At 36.6% G+C, this 24,274-nt stretch overlaps 2 protein-coding genes across 2 annotated transcripts; one reads left to right on the forward strand and one right to left on the reverse strand.

Moving 5' to 3' along the window:
• Positions 1 to 2,138: 2,138 nt before the first annotated feature.
• LOC146745835 (uncharacterized) lies at positions 2,139 to 5,194 on the reverse strand. Its single transcript, XM_085498772.1, has 2 exons — positions 4,528 to 5,194; positions 2,139 to 4,393 (listed from the first exon to the last, which is right to left on the reverse strand). Exons 1-2 carry the CDS (start codon positions 5,192 to 5,194, stop codon positions 2,139 to 2,141), a joined length of 2,922 nt encoding a protein of 973 aa, XP_085354898.1.
• Positions 5,195 to 22,735: 17,541 nt separating this feature from the next.
• On the forward strand, positions 22,736 to 24,022 carry LOC144348253 (uncharacterized). The gene has a single exon (XM_078007723.1). It carries the CDS (start codon positions 22,736 to 22,738, stop codon positions 24,020 to 24,022), a length of 1,287 nt encoding a protein of 428 aa, XP_077863849.1.
• The last annotated feature ends 252 nt before the right edge of the window (positions 24,023 to 24,274 follow it).

The following is a 24,274-nucleotide window of genomic DNA, read 5'->3' on the forward strand; positions in this document are numbered from 1 at the left end:
TCTGCACCATATGTCGCCGCGTATAATACATTTACCGTCGTTGAGCTTAATTTGCATATTGAACATCACGTGACACGAGCAATGCACGTCAATAAAATCATAATGACGTGTCTGCGACTAAATGATTTGCTTTCAATTGAAATGCACACGGCCCAGTCTGTTTTATACATTAAAAGACCTACCACTAAAACACCACTATATTCTGTCCATGGGTTTTTTTTCCCTGCGTTACAGCTGTCACATACATAATCTATGACAGATTTAAATACGTTTTACGAAGTCACGACGGCCATTCACCGGCAAAAAAAAAAAAAAAATGCTAAAGTCAGTCGAGAACCGAATATAACACGAAGGGCATTGTCGTTGGAACTTTCAGTCCCACAGAGAAAAGACTATAACAGCATTTGCTGTAACATTCAGGTTACATAGAATTGTTTTTTGGCGCCGAATCTAACAAAATATAGTATTATATATAGTATCCACTTTTATGCCACTGCTCTGATTGAAATTGACACTGCGAAACATGGCAAGTAAATGATTGGAATTTCAATAATTAACCATCTGTCGGCTAAGCATTGAAGCGAAATTCACCGAAAAACAAAAAAACGAGTAGTACTAAATTCCCCTAAGCAATAAACAAGTCAAAACAATACTTTATAAGTTGCGGGAATTTATTCACATCTAACAAATAATAATGATGGCAGAACACATTCATTCGAATCATGTCGAAATAGAATGAGGGAAAGGCCTTTGGCGAAGAGTGAAGTATCGCTCAAGAGAGAGGTAAGTGCAATTGACAACATAACTGATGTGTTCGATAGTAGGCGTGAATATACGCAATTTATTGAGAGCTGTAATGAAAAATATCAATACACAAACAAAACACATGATACAATATCGAGCAAAGTACCTTTAAACATGGTATACATATTCAGATTTCTGGGCGGGATTCAAATGATTATGACACAACTCACAATAATTGATTTCACCTAAAGAGTGGTTCTGAATGTCAAACAAACAATTGTTTGTTTTCATAATCACCATTTTCATATGTATATATCAGATTACATCAGAACACATAAATACAATAAATCATTTAGTTCTGTTTCTTTAATCGAAGTATTAGTTTAAATATATTTTGATGTATACTTATAAATATGTACTAATAAATACACACATACACATATATAATTACACTATTAAAAGTAATACATAATTACAAGAAATTTTCTTACATCGAAGTATTGGATTAATATGTAGACACAGGTTATTGTTTTATACACATCTTACTTTATATAAAAACACTACAATAACATAAATAATATCTATGTGCAACCAATGCTGTTTCTGTCATATGTATTCAATTGAAATATTTGTCTAAAATGTACCAACAATTCTAAAGATGATTTAGTAAAATCGTCCATTAATATACATATATGGAACAAATTTCTTCGTTTCTATTTTACACTATCCAGTAAGAGGCCATGCAACATTGGTTAGTAATTACACAAATATTTCTTGCTGATTTTATACAAATCAACTTTAAATGACAAAATGACAAAAAAGTATTCAAAATGTTTTCCAATATTGTATTATTCATTTTTTTATGAAGTACAATTGTTGAAAGGTTAATATTGTCATTGAGAAAATGCTTCAAAAAGTTCAATATTTGTTTTGCCAGTAAGTAAGTGAGTAACCGATATATATATCGACTCAAATGCTTAATTCAAACCCTTCGTCTGTTTGATGTAAACCGTTTATGTTCACCATACACTGAATAAATGAAGTTCAAAACATGAAATAAAAAAAAATCAGACAAACATGCTCAAAAAACGCATCTCCAAATAAACACTGTACATACACCACAATTGGGATTAACTTTAATAGATTCAGTTGCCATGAAGTCATTAACACCTAAAACAATTTCTCCTCATTCGTAGATAAGACCGCTGTCTGTGAGCATGTAAACTCAAATTTAAAAAAAAAACAATCTTGATCAATGGCAGATTTGCCTTTGAGACAAAGACCAATCGACTATATTAGAGGGAGCGGGTTACAGATGCGATTGCCATGAAGACAGGAAGTAGTTTACAAATGATAGACATTTTGCTTACTCAGTTTGCCTTCTATATAGTTGATTATGTATTCTGACTAGACCGGTTGGTTCCGGTTGACTTGCCACGAGTTCTGTAGAGGTTATTTAGGATATCCCTATAAAAATTTCTTGTCCGAGAATTACAAATGAAGGAAAAAAAGATGAATACTCCCTGTAAACTGTTACACACTATGAATAGATAGGAAACAATATCAGAGTTAGTAAAAGACTCGATCAATCCAAATATCCAGGTAAACCCCATAACCAAAGACAACTTTACACTTAGTATAATTTGACGTCTTGTAACCGGAGGGCTGGTAGTAGAATTCGATTTAAGCAATATGCTACTCTTGCTATGTAATTTGGTGAGTATTACAATATAGCAAACCAAATTACAGGAAAGAATGAGAAACAGTGGTAAGTCAAATAACATCACCAATGACAATGGTTCGGTAATCCAACATATGCCGATCCCGTACCCTACACTGAATGGGGTACAGTCACATACATCAATATACACTGAAACGCCAACTAGAATAGCTGGGGACAACCATGCATACGTCATATAAAATATAAACCGTTTCACTCGGTTTTTTGAGGAACATGCCGAACCAATTGACTGAGAAAATTTGTGACAGAGATCAACAGCTAGAACGTTCATCCAGAAAAAACAAACCAGCCACAGATAGTGGGAAGCAATTGCAACACATTTACAAATGATGACGTGTTTAGTTTTACCGATGGCTGTTAGAAACAAGAGTTGTGCCAGAAATAAAGCAATTGTTAAATTGACAACGAGCCCACTAGAGAGTGTTCGAAGGTTTGGAAATACCATATATGTGAGTAATGAAAGTAAGCATGCAGACAAAGACAAGGAAATTCCAATATTGCTGATGATCGTCTTGCGAACATCGTATTTAAAATTGTGTAAATCCGTGAACGTAGTGCTATCTTTACTTATGCAGATGTATGCAAACGAACCATTCTTACTAAGTGCAAACCGAGAAGCTGGTATCACAAGTTTTCTATCTTTGAGTGACAGCTCTCTGTCATTTATAATGAAATCAGTATTTGCAAGAACTAATAGCGTGAAGTGATCTTGGCAAATTAATACGTGATGCTTATCTGAACATTTCTCGATTGAAACTTTACTGTGATTGACCCTGCAATCCTCGCAACATTGTGAGTTTATCGTGTGAGTGTTTATAATGTCAACCACGTGTCGATACCCTTCATCGGAATATGCCGAGAATGGAATATTGTCCAATTGGTCTGCATCAGATATGAACAAAGAATCGACAATTTCCACAGTGTCATTCGGACAAAACACACCCTGGTCTCTAAATTCCTCAAGATGTGCAGACATCATATTGGAAGAAGGAGACTGAACTATGTGAAACATATCTGCCAGATCACTGACCTTTGCTAGAAATGTCACTGAATATGTTTCATTGCCATGTTTATGTAGCATTACTGAACTCAAATCAATATCAACTGATGTCAAGTTCGTTTCAATTTCAAGACTGGCAAATAAAGTAACGTTACGAAGCATGATGTTCAGTTGGGTTTCACTCATGTGTTCATGGCAGTAGCCGATTTGTATCAGATACTCATTACTAACTTTGGTTGGCGAACGATTGTTTGTGTCCACGACAGGGGCATCAATACAGTTCTTCGTAACCTGATCAAACATGGTATTACCTTTGCATGGATTTTCCCACAGATCCGACTCACCGTCACTATACAGTTCAATGTTGCCTTTCAAGTCTACTTGAAATAGGACATTCAGAGGAACATTTGTGTGGGGATTATTATACGAATATCCGTCCGTATTCAGTCCACATCTGAGCTGTTGATCAGCGGGATTAAAACCATTACATAAAGCGCAGAATACATTCTTATATGTATTTGTATTCAATTTCACAACGGAGAATGGCATGGTGCGGCACAGGTGGTCATAGCTGTGATGGTCAGAATTGTTTGAAGTAGATGGACACCAGTCTATTATATCAAAATAACACGAATGTGTGCGTGACATATCGTTAGGCTCTGGTGAATAAGACCTTCCACATCCATAGTCATTCCTTAACGTCTCTATCAATTGTACTGTGTCATATCTACTGGTAACAGCCACTGCGGTTTCCAATGATGGGTTTCTACATTCCCATTTCATTTTCCAGAAACTTACTTCAGTCATATTTATACCATGACAAGCAGCGCAGTAGACATTTTTAAATACTGTAATATGACCTCCTTTTCCATGTTCAACAGGTGTTGATTGGAGAATTGTCGAATTTGCTGAAAATGTCAGATGAAATCATGATAAAGAATTGTTCTTAACAGTGACTGCCACGATCACCAGGAATTGGAAATAATATAATAATAGTAACTGGTTGTATAGGAAACCATATGCAAATAAATAATACTCTTACCTTTATAGACATTTCTACACATCATTTTCAAGTTGGTATCGATCATCTCATTTGCTGGACATCTTGTAACCATGGACACGAAATTGTAGTCAGGGGAAAATTCTACACACTCGGAAAAAACGCTATTGTAAGGGTCGAACCCTTTGCGGAGCAGTTCCCCAGCCAGGATACCGTATTTGCTTGAACTGTTGAATATGCAGACCTCAATGAAATCAGGACAACAATCTCCATACTTAATGCAATCAATATTACAATTGCACATCCATTGAGTAATATCTACTTCTAAATTTGTCGATGCATTGCAAATTGGGTTACCACTGATGTTACACGAGTTTAGCGCATCGATACCATTCGGACCTGGACATGCTGAAGCTATATCATATATGGGGTGAGTCGTAGATAGTGTCAATTCTACCGGGGACGACGTTGACGTTGATACGTTATTCGACAGTTCATCCGTGGAAAACGGTACGTAACTTCTCCTCGAACGCACAGACCCTACATTTCGTGTACGCCTCTCGGGTTCGTGGAAAGACTCCGAACTGAAACTCACTCCTTTAGTAGTAATGTCAGACGGAGTTACCCCGAATTGTCCGTGTTTCATAAATGTACACGATATTCCGACTAAAACCATCAATAGAAGATTAATGAGTGTCAGTGATCCCATTGTTCTGGCTAGTTGCGAATTCTTATTCCGGACCCTGTAATATTGAAAAGCTTATTAATAATAAACAAGTTTGAAGTTTTCGGTTGTCGAATGGCAGCTATGGCAATTAAGTGACAATATGGGAACGGGGGTGGATCGAATGCACAAGCAATCCTCCGTGAAAGTATCTATCGTAGTTTTTGAAAATGATAAAAATGTCTTGAATAAAATAAGAATGCTGTTGCTTGATCACTATATAATACGTTGTAATATTATTAAGTGCAATATTTACGATGCATACAAGTAAAAAACGTTTTTGAATTCCCCACACCTTCGTGATGGAGATAGAAACATTATCTATTTTATTTTGTAGTGCGCATCGTTGTTATGCTACCAATTCGAACAGAAGCGTAGCGCCGCGCAGAACGACATGGCATAACCAAGTTGATTCAGTAGATGGAGAAGGTGAACAAATCAGGACTACGACAAATATTTCACGTTCTCAAATTTTTACGTTTAGTAAATACGAATATATTGCTCGTCAACTCCAGCATTGGTGCTAAGGATAACACACATAGTCATTTGAAATATGAAAGTGTTTGTTTTACGGAATCATAAAGATGTAAATATCTAAATCAATTATGTTAACTTTTTCTTAATATTCAAAAACCCTTCTTTCATGTGCAGATTCTTAGTCGTTTTGTTGGTCGTGCGCACTGTTATTAGCGACTTTAAGCACATGTCAGCAAGATTGCGTATAGTGCTGAAATTCGTGTTAAGCAACCACGTGTGTTGTAGTCAAAATATCGGTGTCTCCCAGCACGGCTAAAATCTATTCAATTTCCGGTGGCTCATAATTTCTGTCTTCGTTTAGAATGAACCAAACTACGAATGACTTTTGTTTTACCATCATGTCATAAATCTTTCCAACTACAATTAAAGCTAAAATTAATAAGCATCGTCGGGTAAGCATTAGAACAATTGTGGTTTTATATTATGTTCACCAGTAATATTTACATGCCTTTTCCATTGTACTATACAATGCTCCTGTCTGATCACATCTACACGATTTGAATTCCAATTTCGGAAAGACAGTAGAATTGTGTTTTTCAGTTTTAGAATTCTTATACAATGCTTTTGTGTATATGTTTCTGGCTTCCTACATATGCAAACTTTCGTTTTGTCTAAATACGTATGGTAAATGAATGATTTGTTTGTAATATTCTGTTGTAGTTTGTTTTTATAATATGCAACTATGTATTTATAAATGAATAATAATAACAAACAAAATCATGGTAGATCAGACCACAAAACATACATAGACAACAAATTGTTGGCCATAATATATATTATTTTATAACCGCTTTCAAATAATAGAAGAAGTAACATTATCCAGATTTTTAATATTTCCGTCTACATGAAACAAAATAATACAAATGATCTACGTAATCATACGTTTTCGATTAAAGGGTCCCAAACATATCACCTCAATTGCATGTGAAAGTTGAATAACTAATTTTCATTTGAGAAAAAAAAATTAAGTGAAATATCTGAGCATCGACTTGTTTAAAAGTCAAGTTTTCTTTCTGGGTACTAGCTTGTCAACTGGATGTCTGCTATGGGCACACAGCGGCGTTCGTTCACAACTCTTAAAATAATAAAGAAATAATAAAGTTCTGCATTTCTTTCATAATTTACAAGCATTCAGAAAAAATGGCATGCGAATAATGTTCCACAGTTTCATATATATAACAGTATTCTACTGAACAAAATCACAATGATTGCATGCAGGTCATTCTTGATTTCCCTCCCACAATGCTGTCAGCTTCGAAGACAGCTATTGCATAATAAATTCTCCACACATGTACCGTTCTTATACTAGCGAATGAACATGCTAGTATGTATTTGTTTGACGATGATTGTGATAGTGTGAAGCGTAACAAATCTATAAAACATTAAGCCTGGATCGCGATAAAATGACGTACGTACCTTACTGAGACGGAGGTATTTCTTCGCGAGTCTGTTGACAGAAAGGAATAATGCTGAAGCAACGTTTAAGCTTTTTTAAATGTATGTGAAATCCGGGTCTACGACACAATATCCACAACCAATAGAAACGCTAGAACGAATAACTGATTGGCTATCAACACGTAGTCGGATAATACATTCAAATACAAAGTTATATTTATTTTAATTTTTTGCGTTTAATTTTTACATCAATGAGAAATGAAATTCTAATAATTAAAATGGTACAATTACTACATAATCTATTGACATGAACAATACAATACACATAATTGTTTCCGTTCGACAAATGTTGTTCTTTTAAAAAGACTCAAAACACCATAGCCTACTTGTATACTGTGATTTAATTACATATCCAATTTCAATATTTTTTTACTATAGTTCTTTACTGACTCAATGTGAACATTTTGGTTTGTTATGTTGAATCTACCTGGTATAGCAGTTTATTTATTTGTGTAACGTCATTAATATTACAAACGAGCTATTAGGATTCTTTTGAAGATTTATTTCCATAAAACGACGCAAAATCCAGAAATTTGTCGGATAATATGTAAAAAAAGATAACGCCGTAAAATCAAATTATTATTCATGGAAATCGTCGCACAGTGATATCCAATGTAGTTACTTTGTTTGATTGAGACCTTCTGGTTTTTATAATGACTCATCGGATGGATGTATATCCATCATGGTTTGGTCGATAGAGGGCACGCCTTATGCGTGGGACGTACACAATTTCACCAACGATAGGCTTAGGGTATTTTAAACCATTCATCCTCACTACTCGCTTTTTCTTTGTATTAATATATTGGCAAATTGTGTTTTCTTTAATTATTGTGTCGCACGTGTAACGTAATGTAGAAAGTTATTGCTTGCCTACCATGGGCGTGAGAGGCTGAATATTAAGACCGCTGATGTTTATCTGTTGTTCATATTTGTGGCAAAAGAAATAAATGAATATGTGCATTATCGTTTACACAAAACATAAGATAATTGTCTTGTGCTCGTTTTTTTTTCTGTAGAGGATATGACAACTCCTATCCTCGGGGGCGGACATCCGGGCATTTTCACCGCCTGGCAACCAGCGGCGGTGAAAACAAAGGCCCAAAACTCGCAGAAAACGGTACTTTGGGATGATTGTTGAGACTCCTCTGAACAGTGTAACAAGATTAGCCCTACGTGTGTAACATATATAAATTTGGTTGTTCGGGATTACTTCAAAGTTGAGTTTGTGTTGTTTTCTCGAATTTTCACCGGCTCGACCGGCGTTCCACAGCAGCGCGCACAGATCCCATAGAAATGCGTGGCACAGTGGTGCGCGTCTTAGCAACGTGGAACGTCTTGTGACGTAGCTCCGCCCCCGAGGATATAACAAAACATTTATAATCATTGGGGTTGGCCGGAAGATTTGTTCCCCTTTATGTTTGTCTCCTAATATTGATGGACAGGGGAACTCATATTTGAAAAATAAAACAAAATTATAACTAAAAACCTTGAAGCATCTACAATCGATTTGCATTTCTGTAACTAGCTTGTGCTGTACTGTATGTTGGCTCACAATTTATGTGCAGGCGGTTGTCTAGCCACACGAGGTGGAACCACAGTATCGCGAAGATGGGGCGCAAGAATCCAATCTATCTATGCAGCTAGTTATTTGTGATGCCGTATAAGAGATTGTATTGACAATCATATCCCATTCTAGGGCATATTATTTCAAACAATGGAAAAATAATATCACAGACAAATTACGCACATACGTGTATTTTAAATCAAGATCCTCGACCAAAAATATTTTTCTTCTCGAATATGATGGAGCATACATCCAGTAATTGCTTGCTGTTTCGCGTGCTACACTTTTCTTCAAAGTTGAATTGGAAAGAAGGCATAATTGCTTCTGCGCGCTACCATTGTGTACGTAGAACTTGAGATTTGGGAGATGAGTGTTTTCTATTAAATATGGCATATACACACATTTGCTGCCTCCTGGAAGTTATATTTTTTTTAATCAGCCTACCAGCGAGATCTGCAACCATTAAATCAACCTGTAGCTCAATGTCTTCACGACACAATTTCAAATATAGCCGCAATTAATTTTTTTCAAGGTTATAAACATAGGCATTAAGTGCTACATAAATTAGCATAACTGATTGAAGTGCGTTGTTCATGATTTGCAATGAATCATGAATGACTGGGCATGCGCCATATCAGCTATATATTGTCTTTACCATAATTATTAATAAACGAAAACACGCTTTGTGCGACATATATGTTTGAGGCGAGAGCCAAGCACAAGTATGTGCATTTTAGCCCAGGTTGCAAATTCTTATCTCGCAACAGTGCTTGAAATATTACAATTACGCATATTAAAAAGATCCCATGACCTCGCATGGTCATCAAATTTACATATTTCTTGTCAGCTAACAACATTATTGAATCTGAAAGAGCGCTCAAGATATTACTGATATGTGCATTATAATAAGGTTATATGATATATTCGAGATATTTCTTGCCCGATACCATCATTAAATCACTGGTTGCATGTTTCTCTCTGTAACAGTGCTTGAGATATCACGGATATGTATATTAACAAGGTCACATGACATTATATAGTATATATGTCATGTTAGACTTCTTGGCTAGTTCCTTCAGTATAGCATCGGTTGCAAGTTCTTATCCATAACAGTGCTAGAGATATTGCTGATATGTAATTCATGAGGTCACATGACCCCAATTACAACATGTACTGTCAACTACTATTTCTGCATTAAAAACACAAAGTTTGAGTTGCAGCTCCCTTTCTTGATGTATTATGCATTCCCCTTTCAGTATACAGTGCATACTGGACACTCCCCATTTCCCCATAATGCATTTCTTAATATGAAAACAAAATGGAATAAAAACATCAAATATCTTTTTCTTCAGAACGACTTGGTTTCGAGATATTGGCAGTGTGGATGGCCTACACAATGCTTGTTTTGTATTTTTTCTTAAATAACGATTAAATAACATACAAAATTCAAATAAAAAATAGCTACGTTGACGAACAAGTCACGTGATTTCGGAAAAGTCGGGAAAAAACAATATGATTTAAATCTCGACAGGCTTTGAAATTGTCCTCACCAGCATTGTGACTCTGTGAGTCAAAAAGCAACAACTATTCATAGATTTTATAGATATTCCTGTATATGGACTTTGTCAATAACAAAATACGAATATTTATCTTGTTCAAAGCAATAACCATTTTAAAACAGTATTTCATGGTTTTATCTCTAAAAAATAAACGAATTATCCCAAGAAATAATGACTTCAGTTAACATTTGGAAAATAGCATGATAGAGAAAGAGGGGCGTTGGATGAAGTTTCAGCAAAGTACAGTGACATTTGGTATTAGTAAAAAAAAAGCGGAATGAAAAAAAAAGCCTCTGAAGATAATATGCATTTCAGGCGTTTTGTGTGGGCTTCATAACGCACGACACTATTACAATAATTGCCTTCGCCTGTAGCATGATTCTGTATGTCAGAGAAACAACAGCTAAATGAATAATTTACATTTGTACGGATGCTTGTGCGCTTATAATATCACAATAATATCATACACACATCTTTTTCCAGCTTTTTAATCTGTGGCCAATCGCACTCATTACCCAATTTGGACACTAATATCAATACGCGTTCGTTTTACTCATTTTGGAAATATCTCTTCTAATTTGGAATACTGAAAACAATCGACTTGTTATACGAACATGAAGTTCGTCGTCTTTAAACAATCTGCACTATGGGTGACCAACCATGACCATGTTTCAATACTGAGAATGATATGAAGTTATTACGAGGATACCTCAAAGTATAAACACAGACTGTACAGCGGCAATATCGCTGCGCGTCGGTCGATGCGGCGGCGTACTGTCTGAGTGTATACTGAGGTATCCTCTTGATAACCTTATTATTTTACATCTTTTACTTTCAAGGATACATCATAGGAATGCCGAAATCCAAAAAGTTTAGAACAGAATCAGCGAACTTCTTTGTGTGGAGTCCGGTCAAACCCTGGTGGCAACCATGTTGTTTCTATTATTAGAGGACGCTTCCGCGCGTAATCGTTTCATATTTGGAATCCGCGTTTCCTTATATGGTAGGATGAAAATACGCTATAAAATACCGCAAAATTACGGCACGCTGTAACTTATGGCGTTACGGTGACAGATGTATGATACTCAATGTTATACATATCGCAGAATACATCCTTCTCCACTTTGAGTCGTTGGTTCATTCTAGCTTGTTTCTGCGCCCTCTGGACCACAACACCATATATTCTGGTACATTTATTCTGAAGCATGGCATATTCCATGTCGCGGGATTTATCGTGGCTGGGATTTGCGCGTTTTATTTTTTCGAACCAGTGTCTCGCATGCACGTCGTGATGCGAAAGTGAAACATTTGTCAGAAAGAATAGCGACGCGCTGTAAAATCCTGAGAATTACTTGTGGTAGGACGCGACTAATGGGGTTCCCAGGGATTTGAAACAAGAAAATTTAGGCGATTTTGTATATACTTTCATGTTACATTTTGATATTGAGGTCGATATGCTACAGGTGTATTTGACCCCAGAAGTATACTACATGTACTTCTTTCTCTCATTTGCAATTTACACATAGCTATGAAGACCAGTTTAAAACGTGGGAGTCGTCACCTGCGCATGCGTCAGATGGCCATAGCGTGTCATTGTTTACAAACAAGCGTCTACCCAGTTTTTAGCGTGTGTTGTTATCGTCGCTTGGGACTCAATTCCCGCTCGTGCGCAGGTGACAACCCTCCCGCTTTAATGAGACACGGAAGTCAGTCTTTTCAATCGAAATATCTGAAAATTGGAATAGAATAGTAAATACAGATTGGTCACAGAAACGAATGAATTATTATAAGAACTAAACAATGTTGAAATATTACATTGAAAATGATAGCAACAAAATAATGGTTTGACCAATTCAAAGGTTGGGAGGCCAGAAAAAAAATTGCAAAATCAATTTCTTCTTGAGTTTTAAGCTGGATTATTTTCTCAAGATGATACAGTTGTAATGTTGTATTTGTCTTTATTCAAAAAGAAATCTATCTTCCCCAGAGTCGAGGTGTCACGTGATAACTCGTGTCGATATTCCGTATCAATTCCATTAAGAAAAAAAAAACAGAAAAAAAATCATGATTTGACACACTCCCAGTAATTTCTTTCAGTTGTGTGTACAATACATCTAAGTTGAATTGCTGAACGGTATGTCAAACAGCAGATGTTGAAGATGAGTAGGTTCCATTATTAAGGCATATACATACGCACATTTGCGGTCGTGATATTTGCAGAATTGATATTTGTTTAATCAACCTATGAGAAATATATGAAACCATGAAATCAACCTGTATGTCATTATTCTGATTAAAATTTAAAAGTTCACATTGCAATTTTTTTGTTGGGGGGGGGGGGATTTACCTTCAGTTACTGAGCGCTTTTGGTAACAAAACACACGAATAATGATTTTGTTCTACCTAAGCAAACAGCAATTCAAAGCAATACTTCATAGTTTGTAAAAAAAAATGGTTGAAGGGAATTTATACATATCAAACAATAATGACATCATTACGCATCTGAAATATATTGATAAGACGTGAGAAGATCGGAAGAATTCACAACGTGGCGTGTTTGCTAGGCGTTAAAATATCTGCCGATATTTGTGGCTGTAAATGAGTTCTACCCCGCTGTGAAATGAAAGTTAATATCCAATATAAAAATAAGTTATGAGCGAGCAAAATATAGTAGACAATATCCAGCAAAGTAAAGTAACTTTTAAAAGTAATACAATCAGTGCAGATTAAAAACAATATCATCTAAATGAGGTACGCATTTTCAGGTTTCCACGTGGGATTCAGATGTTTATTCAAAATGCGTGGTACAATTACAATAATTGTTTTCACCCGTAGGGTGATTCTCTATGTCAAAAAAGCAATAATTACTATATAAATCGCTTACAATTACACACACAGATGTACGTATGATTATATTATCACTCCAATAAAATACAAAACTTTAATTTGTGTTCATTCCCTGGATTCTTGTATATGTATACTCGTATGTATATGTTGGAAGTTTTTGTTTCATCCGTTGAAAATGTAATTCAAATATTTCGACAAAAATAATTCTCGCAATCATGGTGTTATGCTTGATATTGCGAAAATTATGTCTCACTAAAACCAAATAATTTTATTACATAATTGGTTAGTGTATTATATTATCTAAGAGTGTTTTACGTTGGCAATGTAACTAGTTGAAATTACCAGAAGAATCATGGGAAACAAATTACCATAGTCAATCTTGGAGCTGTATGATTAAGGGCAGAAAAGTACATTCAACTAGGTAAAAACGACCATCTACAAGATGTGATTAATTGGGTTTGGTGTAGAAATGGGGGTGCGTAGAAACCTTTTGAAAATACAATTTTCGTGATACAAATTGTACACACCAAATACTTTCTTTACGATTTAATTTCAAAATGACTTTCGTCATTTAAGAAAAAAAAAACTACACTCAGTTTGCTTTAACATGAAGAAAATTTCCCTACAGTCCAAATGAGCGAATTTGTAAAAACGGCTTACCATGATTCAACATGGCCGCTTATTTTATTGCGGTCGCTATGACGCAATGGTAAGTTACTTTTCCATAATTTGAATTACGTGTCTTAGCACTAGATTGAAGGGGCAGGAAAGTGGTACGACATAGAAATAAAATATTGGGCAAATTGTCAACATTCTGTGTTTCTAACTTTTGCCCTGACTCAACTCTAGTTTATTAACTTGTAATATGCGTCGCGAATTGAATCAACAAAAAAACAAATTAATTAAATAATTTTGCCGTAAGTGGGCAGAGTATTTTTCAGCTTCATTGTCACCGTTTGGTCATTGAGCGCAATTGAAGACGTTTGTCAGAAATGAGTTCGTAATGTTATTTTACTAATAAATAGTTGATACAGTACCATATTTGTGTCCCATGTGAAGATTATTCATCAAATAAGTATTACATATGTACCGATTTTATCGCTAAGATTGTATATTGTATATTTGAGAAATCACTGCGTGAATCAGATTACGCGAGATCTCGCAAACTACAGAAAATGGCTCTTTGTGCCATTCCTTTATTGAATAATCACAATTGTGTATCAATACCAAACAATTACAAACTTGAATAAAATCAATTCAGATATCGTATAATAATAAACATTCACCATGTTACTGCATAGGAAGACATAGAGGATACCACAGTATGCACTCAGACAGTACGCCGCCGCATCGACCGACGCGCAGCGATATTGCCGCTGTACAGTCTGTGTTCATACTTTGAGGTATCCTCGTAATAACCTCATATCATTCTCAGTATTGAAACATGGTCATGGTTAGTCACCCATAGTGCACATTGTTTAAAGACGACGAACTTCATGTTCGTATAACAAGCCGATTGCATGGGGGTCGGCGACGAAATCTGCTCACTATCCCTTGCGCCCCATAGCCACAATGGGTCGCGCATTTTTTTCGAGGGGCGACCTCCCTTCTGCCCACCCACTCGTGGTAGATGTTGCGACCATAAATGTAATATTATCAACAACAGAGGTACTAACCCAATTTTAACTGTTATTATTTTGTTAAAGTTTCTAATTATTTGGTTATGCAAATACTAGTTTTTGAACGCAATGAATTATGACCAAAACCTCTACACATTGAAAAATATTCAATCAAATGTGTTACATTTTGAAATTGACGCATACAAACTTCAAGCTACCGGTAAGCTGTTCCCAGTGAATGAAATACCCATAGTTCATTTGCTAATTGATGAATGACAGTGAAATGGACATTAATATAACGAGATGAGTACGTATCGTACATGTATACACGTGTCGTGGACAGCTTATTTGTCTTTTTATCGTCATTTAAATATTGAGATTGTAATAAAATTCATAATCCTACTGTCGATAACGGCACCTTCAATGCTGTCTTATGTTTTAACGTTCTCGGCACAACTCATGTCAGAAATACTGTGAAACCATTATTTGTATGTTTTGAGCATATTCACTGTCTTTTAATTTCACGAATTTGTCAAAGAAACAATGAGTTTTATTGTTATTTTACATGTTCACGTAGAATTAATTTAGCGGATTTTACTTATCAGCGAAAATAACAAAATTAAAGCCCAGTGAATAATTAATGCATTTATAGTACATTATCAAAACAATTGAACATTATTGGTTTGAAATAATGTGTGTTCATTCACTTATTAACGATTAACTCAGCTTTGTCTCAATGAGAACTTCGGGCGCTTTTAGAATGCAAATTTGTAATATCTGAAAACAGAAAATCTGGCACTTAATCGTACATGTCATTTTTCGAAGGCAGTAATGCTTGATACATGTTATTGTAAACATTCAGTAAGTTTACTGCCCCGTAAAAACACACACACACACAACATTCACAGAAGACACAATCCTCAACTGAATTGTATATCCTCGGGGGCGGACATCCGGGTATTTTCACCGCCTGGCAACCAACGGCGGTGAAAACAATGGCCCAAAACTCGCAGAAAACGGTACTTTGGGATGATTGTTGAGACTCTTCTGAACAGTGTAACAAGATTAGCCCTACGTGTGTAACATATATTAATTTGGTTGTTCGGGATTACTTCAAAGTTGAGTTTGTGTTGTTTTCTCGAATTTCCACCGGCTCGACCGGCGTTCCACAGCAGCGCGCACAGAGCCCATAGAAATGCATGTACAGTGGTACGCGTCTTAGCAACGTGGAACGTCTCATGACGTAGCTCCGCCCCCGAGGATAGTAATCCGGGAACATGTACACTGGGTCCAATGAGGGCGCTATCACACTGAACCACTTATGTGATGCGACAAACCAAAATTATTGTTATAGATATTGCTAAACTCTCATAATCTATATCATGGGATAAGCAAGAAGAAGACATGATTGGCAGAGTAATCAGTGCATAAGCATGGAGCACGTGGCCGTCGCGCTGGGCATGTGCGACATTTGTGTTGATAAACAGTGATTTTCCCACAATTCAATACGCTCTTCTAATGGAAATCACGAGTATGAGGTTTGACCTGGGCGCGACTTGCACTGAATACCGCCGGTGACTCCTTCGATGCCTTCCAATCAACTAAACATTATCTAATTAAAGCTTGGAGACGTCTCAGTTTGTACTTGTCGATCTGCGAAACAGTCAAAGTCGCCATCTTTGTTTATATGAAACCCATATATCTCGCGCATGCGTGGCGCGACGACTACCGCCCTTTAAAATACAGAAAATTAGCAGTAATTGCAAGTCAGTAACCCAAATGATGCCAGGAAACAAGTAGGTCTAGGTAGCATTGCTGTTTTGTTTTAACTGTCCCGCACTAGGTGGTCCGCTTATGACATTGCATCTGAGTCGTTGAACGCCCTCAATGTATAAAGAAAAAATTTCATGTTCCAGACAGTCGAGGCGCTGTGAATATCTAGAATTCAAATAACAGGGTATATCTAGCTTCACAGTACCTGAAGTGTATTCTTATGGAAATAAAATAAAATAGGAATACAATGTATACAGTAACGACATAGATTTGTTCCTGCATTTGTACAAACCAGCTGAACACACATTTAAGATCGCACACACATCGTACGACCTGTGAAATTAAAGCGGGAGGGTCGTCACCTGCGCACGCGCGGGAATTGAGTCCTAAGCGATGATAACAACACACGCTGAAAACGCAAAGGCTCATGGGTAGACGCTTGTTTGTAAACGATGACACGATATGGCCATTTGACGCATGCGCAGGTGACGATTCCTTTGCTTTGAAGCGGCAATATATATTTTTTTCACTATACTAACCCGAAATTTTGAGACAAAATTTGTTCAATGCCAGATCTATCATCATTACTATGTTGTTTGATACAGGAAAGGAAGTAGTTCGCCGACCATAACTTTTTATTAGAACGTTGTGAGCAACAGTATACAATACTTAAGATTAAGTCAGTTTCGAATTAGGTACTCACTTCAAATCCTTTTACCTGTTTGATGTATACCATCTTTACATTAAATAAATGTACACACTGATCAAGTTATTAACAGCAAAATTAGCCAATCAATTATAGCGTCACAGCTGGCAGTTCCCTGTAGCTATAAAAGCCATGGTGTTATTGGCCATGAGCCATGAGATCTGTTTCAAACGTTTTAGTTATTTTAAGCAGTGAGTTATGAAGCAGGCGTGGTGCTGGGTGATCAGCGCCAACAAACAGTGGACATTAGAGAAATATTTATTGAACTGGAAATTATGTATACTTTAAATTAAATTGAACACGTCAGTGTAAACGTAGTTAACAACTTGGGACATCGGGAAATGTTTTGGGGCTATACTCTCACAATACCCTCCCCCTATGATGAATCCTGAAGTCCAAACATGTACGCATTTTCTTTTTTATTCTTGTTGCGTTTTTGTTTCATCATTAGAGGTACTAAACTTCGCCGATTATTTTTACTTTAAATGGTCTGTAGCCATACTGTACGTGTGCCTCGGCCAATCATGACGTAACTAGCCTGGAAAATATAGGCATGAGAGTGGTGCATTTGCATCTAAATTCAAAGGAAAAAGCAATGGAGAAGTACCACTTTTCATAAATATAATTTCAGCTTCGGCATTTCAGGTTTGTTACACTGTTCATGGAAGTCTCAATAACAATCCCAAAGTATCGTTTTCTGAGAGTAATATTTCTTAATAAGCGGGTGTTTTGGATCTTCCAACTCTTGTATCGGTAATGGTAATTGTTTCACTTTCAATTTAAATAATGTTTACACAAACGAGTCACAATGGGCAGCTCTATTGGTCTGAGTTATGTCTGTTTATTCATGTATTATCAAAAGGATTTTTGTCAAGTTATAGTATAGAGATGATACTATGGCACCACTTCAAATAGTCGTGACGAATTGTTGCAGTTCACCGCATTTATGAATAATTTTAATTCTGCTATACAGTACACAGATGAGACATAAAATATTGTTTTATTTATCCACCTTTGGAATCGTATTTCTGCCAAAATTAGAACATGGCATTCCAAAATGCATCGCACCATTTGACGCCGTTACGTGCCTTTTCGAGATGCGAGATTTTAATAGCGAGTATTTATAATGCCATTCCACTATGTGCCTTGACTTTTGGATGATTTTTCACTAGTACTATGCCCCTTGGCATTTACGACATTCGATTCCACTGTGCGCTGTGCCATTCTACAATGATCATGCCAATCGAAGCAACCTCATTCCACGTTTTCGCACCCTGCCTTCTGTCATTTGAAGCAACCCATTCGTCAAATGCGCCCTCTGTCGACAAATTGAGGAAAATTTCGCAGGTCGAAAATTCGTCATTTGAAGGGCAATCGTTTCTGAATCGAACGAGACGTTATTTGTCAATAGCGGCGCCGCTTTTATAACACAACGATGGGGAAGAAGCTACTCAACTATCAACATAGCATGATTTGAATCACGGAAGAGCACATTCGACCAGCATAACTAAATCAACTGGCGTCACTAAATTCTAACATATCAGCGACGGTCAGAAGAGCGCAGACTATAAATGAAAGTAGAACATATTTTCATATTATATTGTATAACATTTGTTATTGTCATAGAACCATAATATGTATGTATATTATGACATTTTCATACTTTTAGATTTTAGTTTGTAAGTACATGAATAAAACGTCACGAATTAAACGTGGGTTAAATTGCGAAGCAGTCATTTCAGCATATTTCACGCTATTGTATTACACTTTCGGCGTCTGCAATGCGCGACTGGGCTCGATCTTTTCCACACACCCGCCATGGAGGAATTTCCAAACTTCGAATCATGCGAATACATTATGTGCATGCATACATAATACGTAATATCCAATTACTCAAGTTGATCTGTTTCGCCGAGTAATGCAACTAACGCTAGTCAAAAATATTTTCTCACAGCAAATTATATGTACATCGAATTACAAGAAGGACTTTAAAATTGACACGAGCGTTGACTTTGCATCGAGATAGAGGGCGAGCAATATTTATTTAATGCCCCCGCCAGCACTAGAACAATTGATCAGGGAATGCGTTAAAACACAACAGGCTGTAATATTAAAATCTGATTCATTTTGGCAATATGTGTTATTAATTCTGGGAAAAACACATTTGATAGAGAAAAAGATACAGCAATATCATCGTGAAAACAAATATCTAGCTCGAAATCTTATGAAGAAAAAAAAAGTGTACAGTCGTCCAACCTTCCCTCCTGACCATTGTTTCAAATGGTCAACTTCTGAACTATGACATTAAAATTATCGTATCGATGTGACAATTTGTCACGTTTGCGACAGTTCATGATCAATATTACCGAAATTTTGATTCAAATTAATAAACATAGTTTTATTGCCAATTCAACACGATTCTAGGGATGGTTGATGAACTCCCATACACGAAATACTAGTAATATATACTTCTGAATCTGTAAACAGGAAGCACAGTAATTCAGAAAATAAATCCTAAAATAAATAACCGTACTTGAGAGTATAGTTTGAACTTTTATTCACAAACGTACGCAACTTTTTTATTCTGGTTGACAGTAGAAATATTTGTGACAAAATTCACGTCCCTCCGAATGGACGCCATATTTCGAGCCCTGAGTGACATTAGCTCGGCTAGTAGGCAGTACGTACGCATTTTAAAGCTGCTTATATTAAACCTCAAGTACACATTAAATTACACTAACATAACATACACATTAAATTACACTGACATATGTTAAATTCTGACTGGGCTCAATATCGTTGAACCAGTTAGTATTCGTGAAAGAACGGATTGAAATGTTTATTCCCTTCCATACCAAATCAGTAAGGTAAAGCTAACGAAGGTCTAAACCCTCCTGATTCGAGTTTGAATTGAACTTTGTTTTGTCTTCGATTTTTATGGCAAATTGAACACGTTAAAAAAGCACTTGCTTCACTTGCTGCTTGCCACATGTTTTTTCCCCGAGTATTTGCCTGTAAAATAAATACACCAGCGAACAAATAATGCTATGACATACGTGGCAACGTATTATATTTTAGATTGCAGAATCCGATTTATTTGGTTCGATGTGACTGTCCAGCTGAAAAAGATACGGAGTGTTCTATTTCAAATCACCACCACTTGAAAAACAAAAACAATGTCATGTCGGCGTTGCAGCTCGTCTTGCTAATTTTCACAAAGCATATATCGAGCGTCAATATCGAAGTACTGTCAATGTTTATAATTTTCCGTCGCAAAGAGACATGGCCAGACGATGTATAAATGTAGTCATAACGTTTGATATCAACTAAAATGTATTTTAAGAACTGGCCAGCCATGTATAAACAGGGATATAGAGAAAACAGGAAAAAAAACAGATCTTGCCACATCGTGATACTGATCTTTGTCATTTGTCGTGGCAGTTTGTTCGACATGTGAGGTAATTCCAATGCAGCAATACTATCGATGCTATTCATTTGCAAATCCTTTCAAGTTCAAAGTCGCTGATACACGCGTCTTGATATAACCTCTTTTTTCAAACACAAATTGTTATTGTTACGATCCCAAATAAAGTGCATGTCACGCGTATATCATTAGATGTTACGGTGTACATTGTGTTTAAAGGTAAACATCTGTTTGCTGATTTAATTAAAACTAACAAATTTATTATATCTTGTTTCACGAACAAAATAATATTCAACATTTAAATTTGCTCGTGCTGTACTGAACAACTCACGAATTCAAAAATGTTCGCTGTGGCAGGAAAGCAAGTCCGCGCTTCATTAAAGAGTTACGTCATCAAAATCGCTGATTGTAATGGTAGACGCAAGAAGTCGACTGAGAATAATTCTTTGAACCAATTTTAAATCGTCAGTTATACGAAATAATAGAAAACTCCCGGAGTTTAAGTGTTTTTACCATGTAATAGCACATCATTGACCACTTTCCTCTAAATGTCACAAAGTCGCATGTATTGGATCAGAAGACACTCAGTTTAGATAATAATACCGAAAGTGTATTGCGCACGTCCGGTGCGCCCATAATAACATATGATTAAAGGAAGTACAGATCTCACTAGCATACCTAATTCATCGCCGATAACCATTGTCTTCAGCGGCGTAACATCATACGTATAAATATCCATAATGATATTTACCCTGTAGCAGATGTGTTGTACAGTGTGCCTGTATCAACTGTTTCAATTTAAAAACATATTTGGACGAACCTACAATTAGGATACGTTCTCCGGGTTGCCATCGACAGTGATGTTATTGAACTTGACCGTACTCATTAATGAGTACTAGAAAAAATCTAGAATTGGACGACAAATAATTCGCGCTGTTTTGGGTTTGAAGGCTGCCGAGTTCATTTTGTGTCGCACTTAGACAGTTGGATATTTAATTTATAGGTTTTTATTGCAATCAAATGCCCGTGGCTCAAAATTCATAAACTATAAATTAAATATAAAGTAACAAAAACAGTAATAACACACTGTGTTTATAAATTTCATAACGTAATTTAAGGGAATGAAAAAGGAAGGCTGCAAGAGATTTCAATTCATTTCTGTCTTCAGACAATAATAACGTTAAAAACTTCTCATATGAGGGCGGGGTAAAATAATACCTAGGGATGTATGTTTTCCTAAATTCATCAAAGAAGGGACAAATCAACAAAAAGTGTAACTCATCTTCAATTTCTACCTTTTCACAAAGTGGGCAAAGGTGTTCATCTCTTGGGATATCATTTCTCTTGTCGGTTTCTATCCTAAGACAACGAGAAGAACAACGAAAATGGGATAACATAAACCTATGATAGGGAATACAAATAGCAAACAAATAACACTCGGGCTCAAGCTGTGTTTTAAAATTTCAATAATTGTTAAGTTTGTCCTTGCCAATAGTCTAGAAACAAAAAATGTTAACAAAATTACTGGCAGGAAAACAACACTCCCAAATACTTATAATATGATGTGGTTATAAAACCACTTTTCATTACTTGAAATCCTACTTCCCCCTTTAAAAACAACAACTTTAGTCTTAGACAGATTGACAGACATTTTCCAAACATTACAATATTCACTATTCAACAGCCTCTGTAACCCAATAATCGAATAAGAAAATAAAACAACATCGTCTGCAAATAATAAACACATAATTTCCACGCGATCAGGTGATAACTGAACCCCTGCACTAATGTCTGTAAATGAGAAGCAAACTCATTTACAAAAAGGAAAGGGCTCAGTATGCACCCCTGTCTTGTAGAGATAACCAATATATGATAATACATATAGCGCCCTCTGGTGGTCATATATCCAGATACTTTTGCTCTGTATGTTTGTTCGTGTTACAGTGGAGTAAACCTCATGTCTGTAAGTTTCACCTGACCTAATAGTCTGTTGTTTTATTAGCGAATATTACATGGTGGCAGCGGTGTTTTGACTTACAAAAATGGCAGATCAAAACCAAGCAGTTCCAGGAACACCACTACAGGCAACTCAACTACCAATTCCCGAGAAATTTGATGGATCAACCGGACCAAAACAAGCAGAACTGTGGCCAAAATGGCTGAAACGTTTTGAACGCTACAGAATGGCTTCAGGTCTCCAAAACAAGACAGAACGTGAACAGGTCAGTACACTACTGTATGCTATGGGAGATTGTGCAGATGATATCCTCACAACACTGCGAATTGACGAGGAAACCTCCACATATGAGGATGTGAAAAAAGCTCTGAATGACTATTACCAAGTTCGTCGTAATATAATAGTGGAGCGAGCAAGATTCAATAAACGGGTCCAAACACATGGGGAACCCATTGATGTCTTCATACAAGATTTATATCGCTTAGCTGAAGACTGTGATTATGGTGTGCTGAAAGATGACCTTATAAGGGACAGAATCGTTGTAGGAGTTTTAGATGACTCACTGTCTGACCACCTGCAAATGAAATCAACCCTTACACTCGCTATCGCTGTACAAACATGTCGTCAGGCCGAAGCTAGAAAACAAAGTCGTGAAGTAGTTCGTGGGGACACTAGTATAAAGCCAAGTAATGTTGATTTTGTAAAACACTCAACTGCATCCCGTAGAAGTAACCAGAAATATAAAGCACAGCCAAAGAAAAGTGACAAACATGGTTACAGCCGTACTAGCACACAAACACAAGATAGCTGTCGATGGTGTGGTGGTCAACGTCACGATCGTCGTATATGTCCTGCCAGAGACTCTACATGTCATAAATGTCAGAAATCCGGACACTTTAAAAAAGTTTGTCGTAGTACAAGACAAGAAAGCAGTAAAATAAACGAGGTACACAACCTTGAAGAGATACAGATTCCATTTCTCGGAGAAGTATATGGAAGTGATGACTACTGGAGTGCAGAAATAAAGGTAAACGGACATGACACACACTTCAAATTAGATACTGGTGCTACAGTGTCGGTCATTAGCGACAAATTACCATGGCTGAATGAGGCAAAACTGAGTTCAACTCGTCAATCGCTTCGCGGACCAGCAGGTACGCAGCTTCCAGTAATCGGTACATTCCGAGCTACACTAGTGTACCGTGAAAATAAGAGATCCGAGACTGTTTATGTGATAAAGAACCAGGCATGTTCATTACTCAGCAGGAATATGTGCGTTCAACTGGGACTTATCTCACGTGTTGATGAAGTGGGAAAATCAGACCCAAACACACCAACCAACTTCAGAGCAGAATTCCCAGCATTATTCTAAGGTCTAGTTAAAGTCTGAATATCACATAACACTTTGCGCTGACCCAGAGCCAGTATGTCTGTATACACCGAGAAAAGTACCACACCCATTACTGCCCAAAGTGAAGACAGAAATTGAGGCAATGCTACAACAGGAAGTAATTTCTCCAGTGCCTACTGAGCCACTGATGTCATCATCATTTCCATCTCGTCCATGGGAACGAGTGGGAATGGACCTCTTTCAATACAAATCCAGAGTATACATAATAGTGGT

This window comes from Saccoglossus kowalevskii, chromosome 5 (genome assembly GCF_978046115.1).
Source record: "Saccoglossus kowalevskii chromosome 5, keSacKowa6.1, whole genome shotgun sequence".
In the NCBI taxonomy this organism is placed as follows: domain Eukaryota; kingdom Metazoa; phylum Hemichordata; class Enteropneusta; family Harrimaniidae; genus Saccoglossus; species Saccoglossus kowalevskii.

What these genes read in the sequence shown, in the direction of transcription:
- LOC146745835 (XM_085498772.1), bottom strand. Translation starts at nt 5,194, where the DNA reads ATGGGATCACTGACACTCATTAATCTTCTATTGATGGTTTTAGTCGGA. An exon ending in GTGTAGAAATGTCTATAAAG is followed by an intron (nt 4,394 to 4,527) that starts GTAAGAGTATTA and finishes TGACATTTTCAG; the next exon opens with CAAATTCGACAATTCTCCAA.
- LOC144348253 (XM_078007723.1), top strand. Translation starts at nt 22,736, where the DNA reads ATGGCAGATCAAAACCAAGCAGTTCCAGGAACACCACTACAGGCAACT.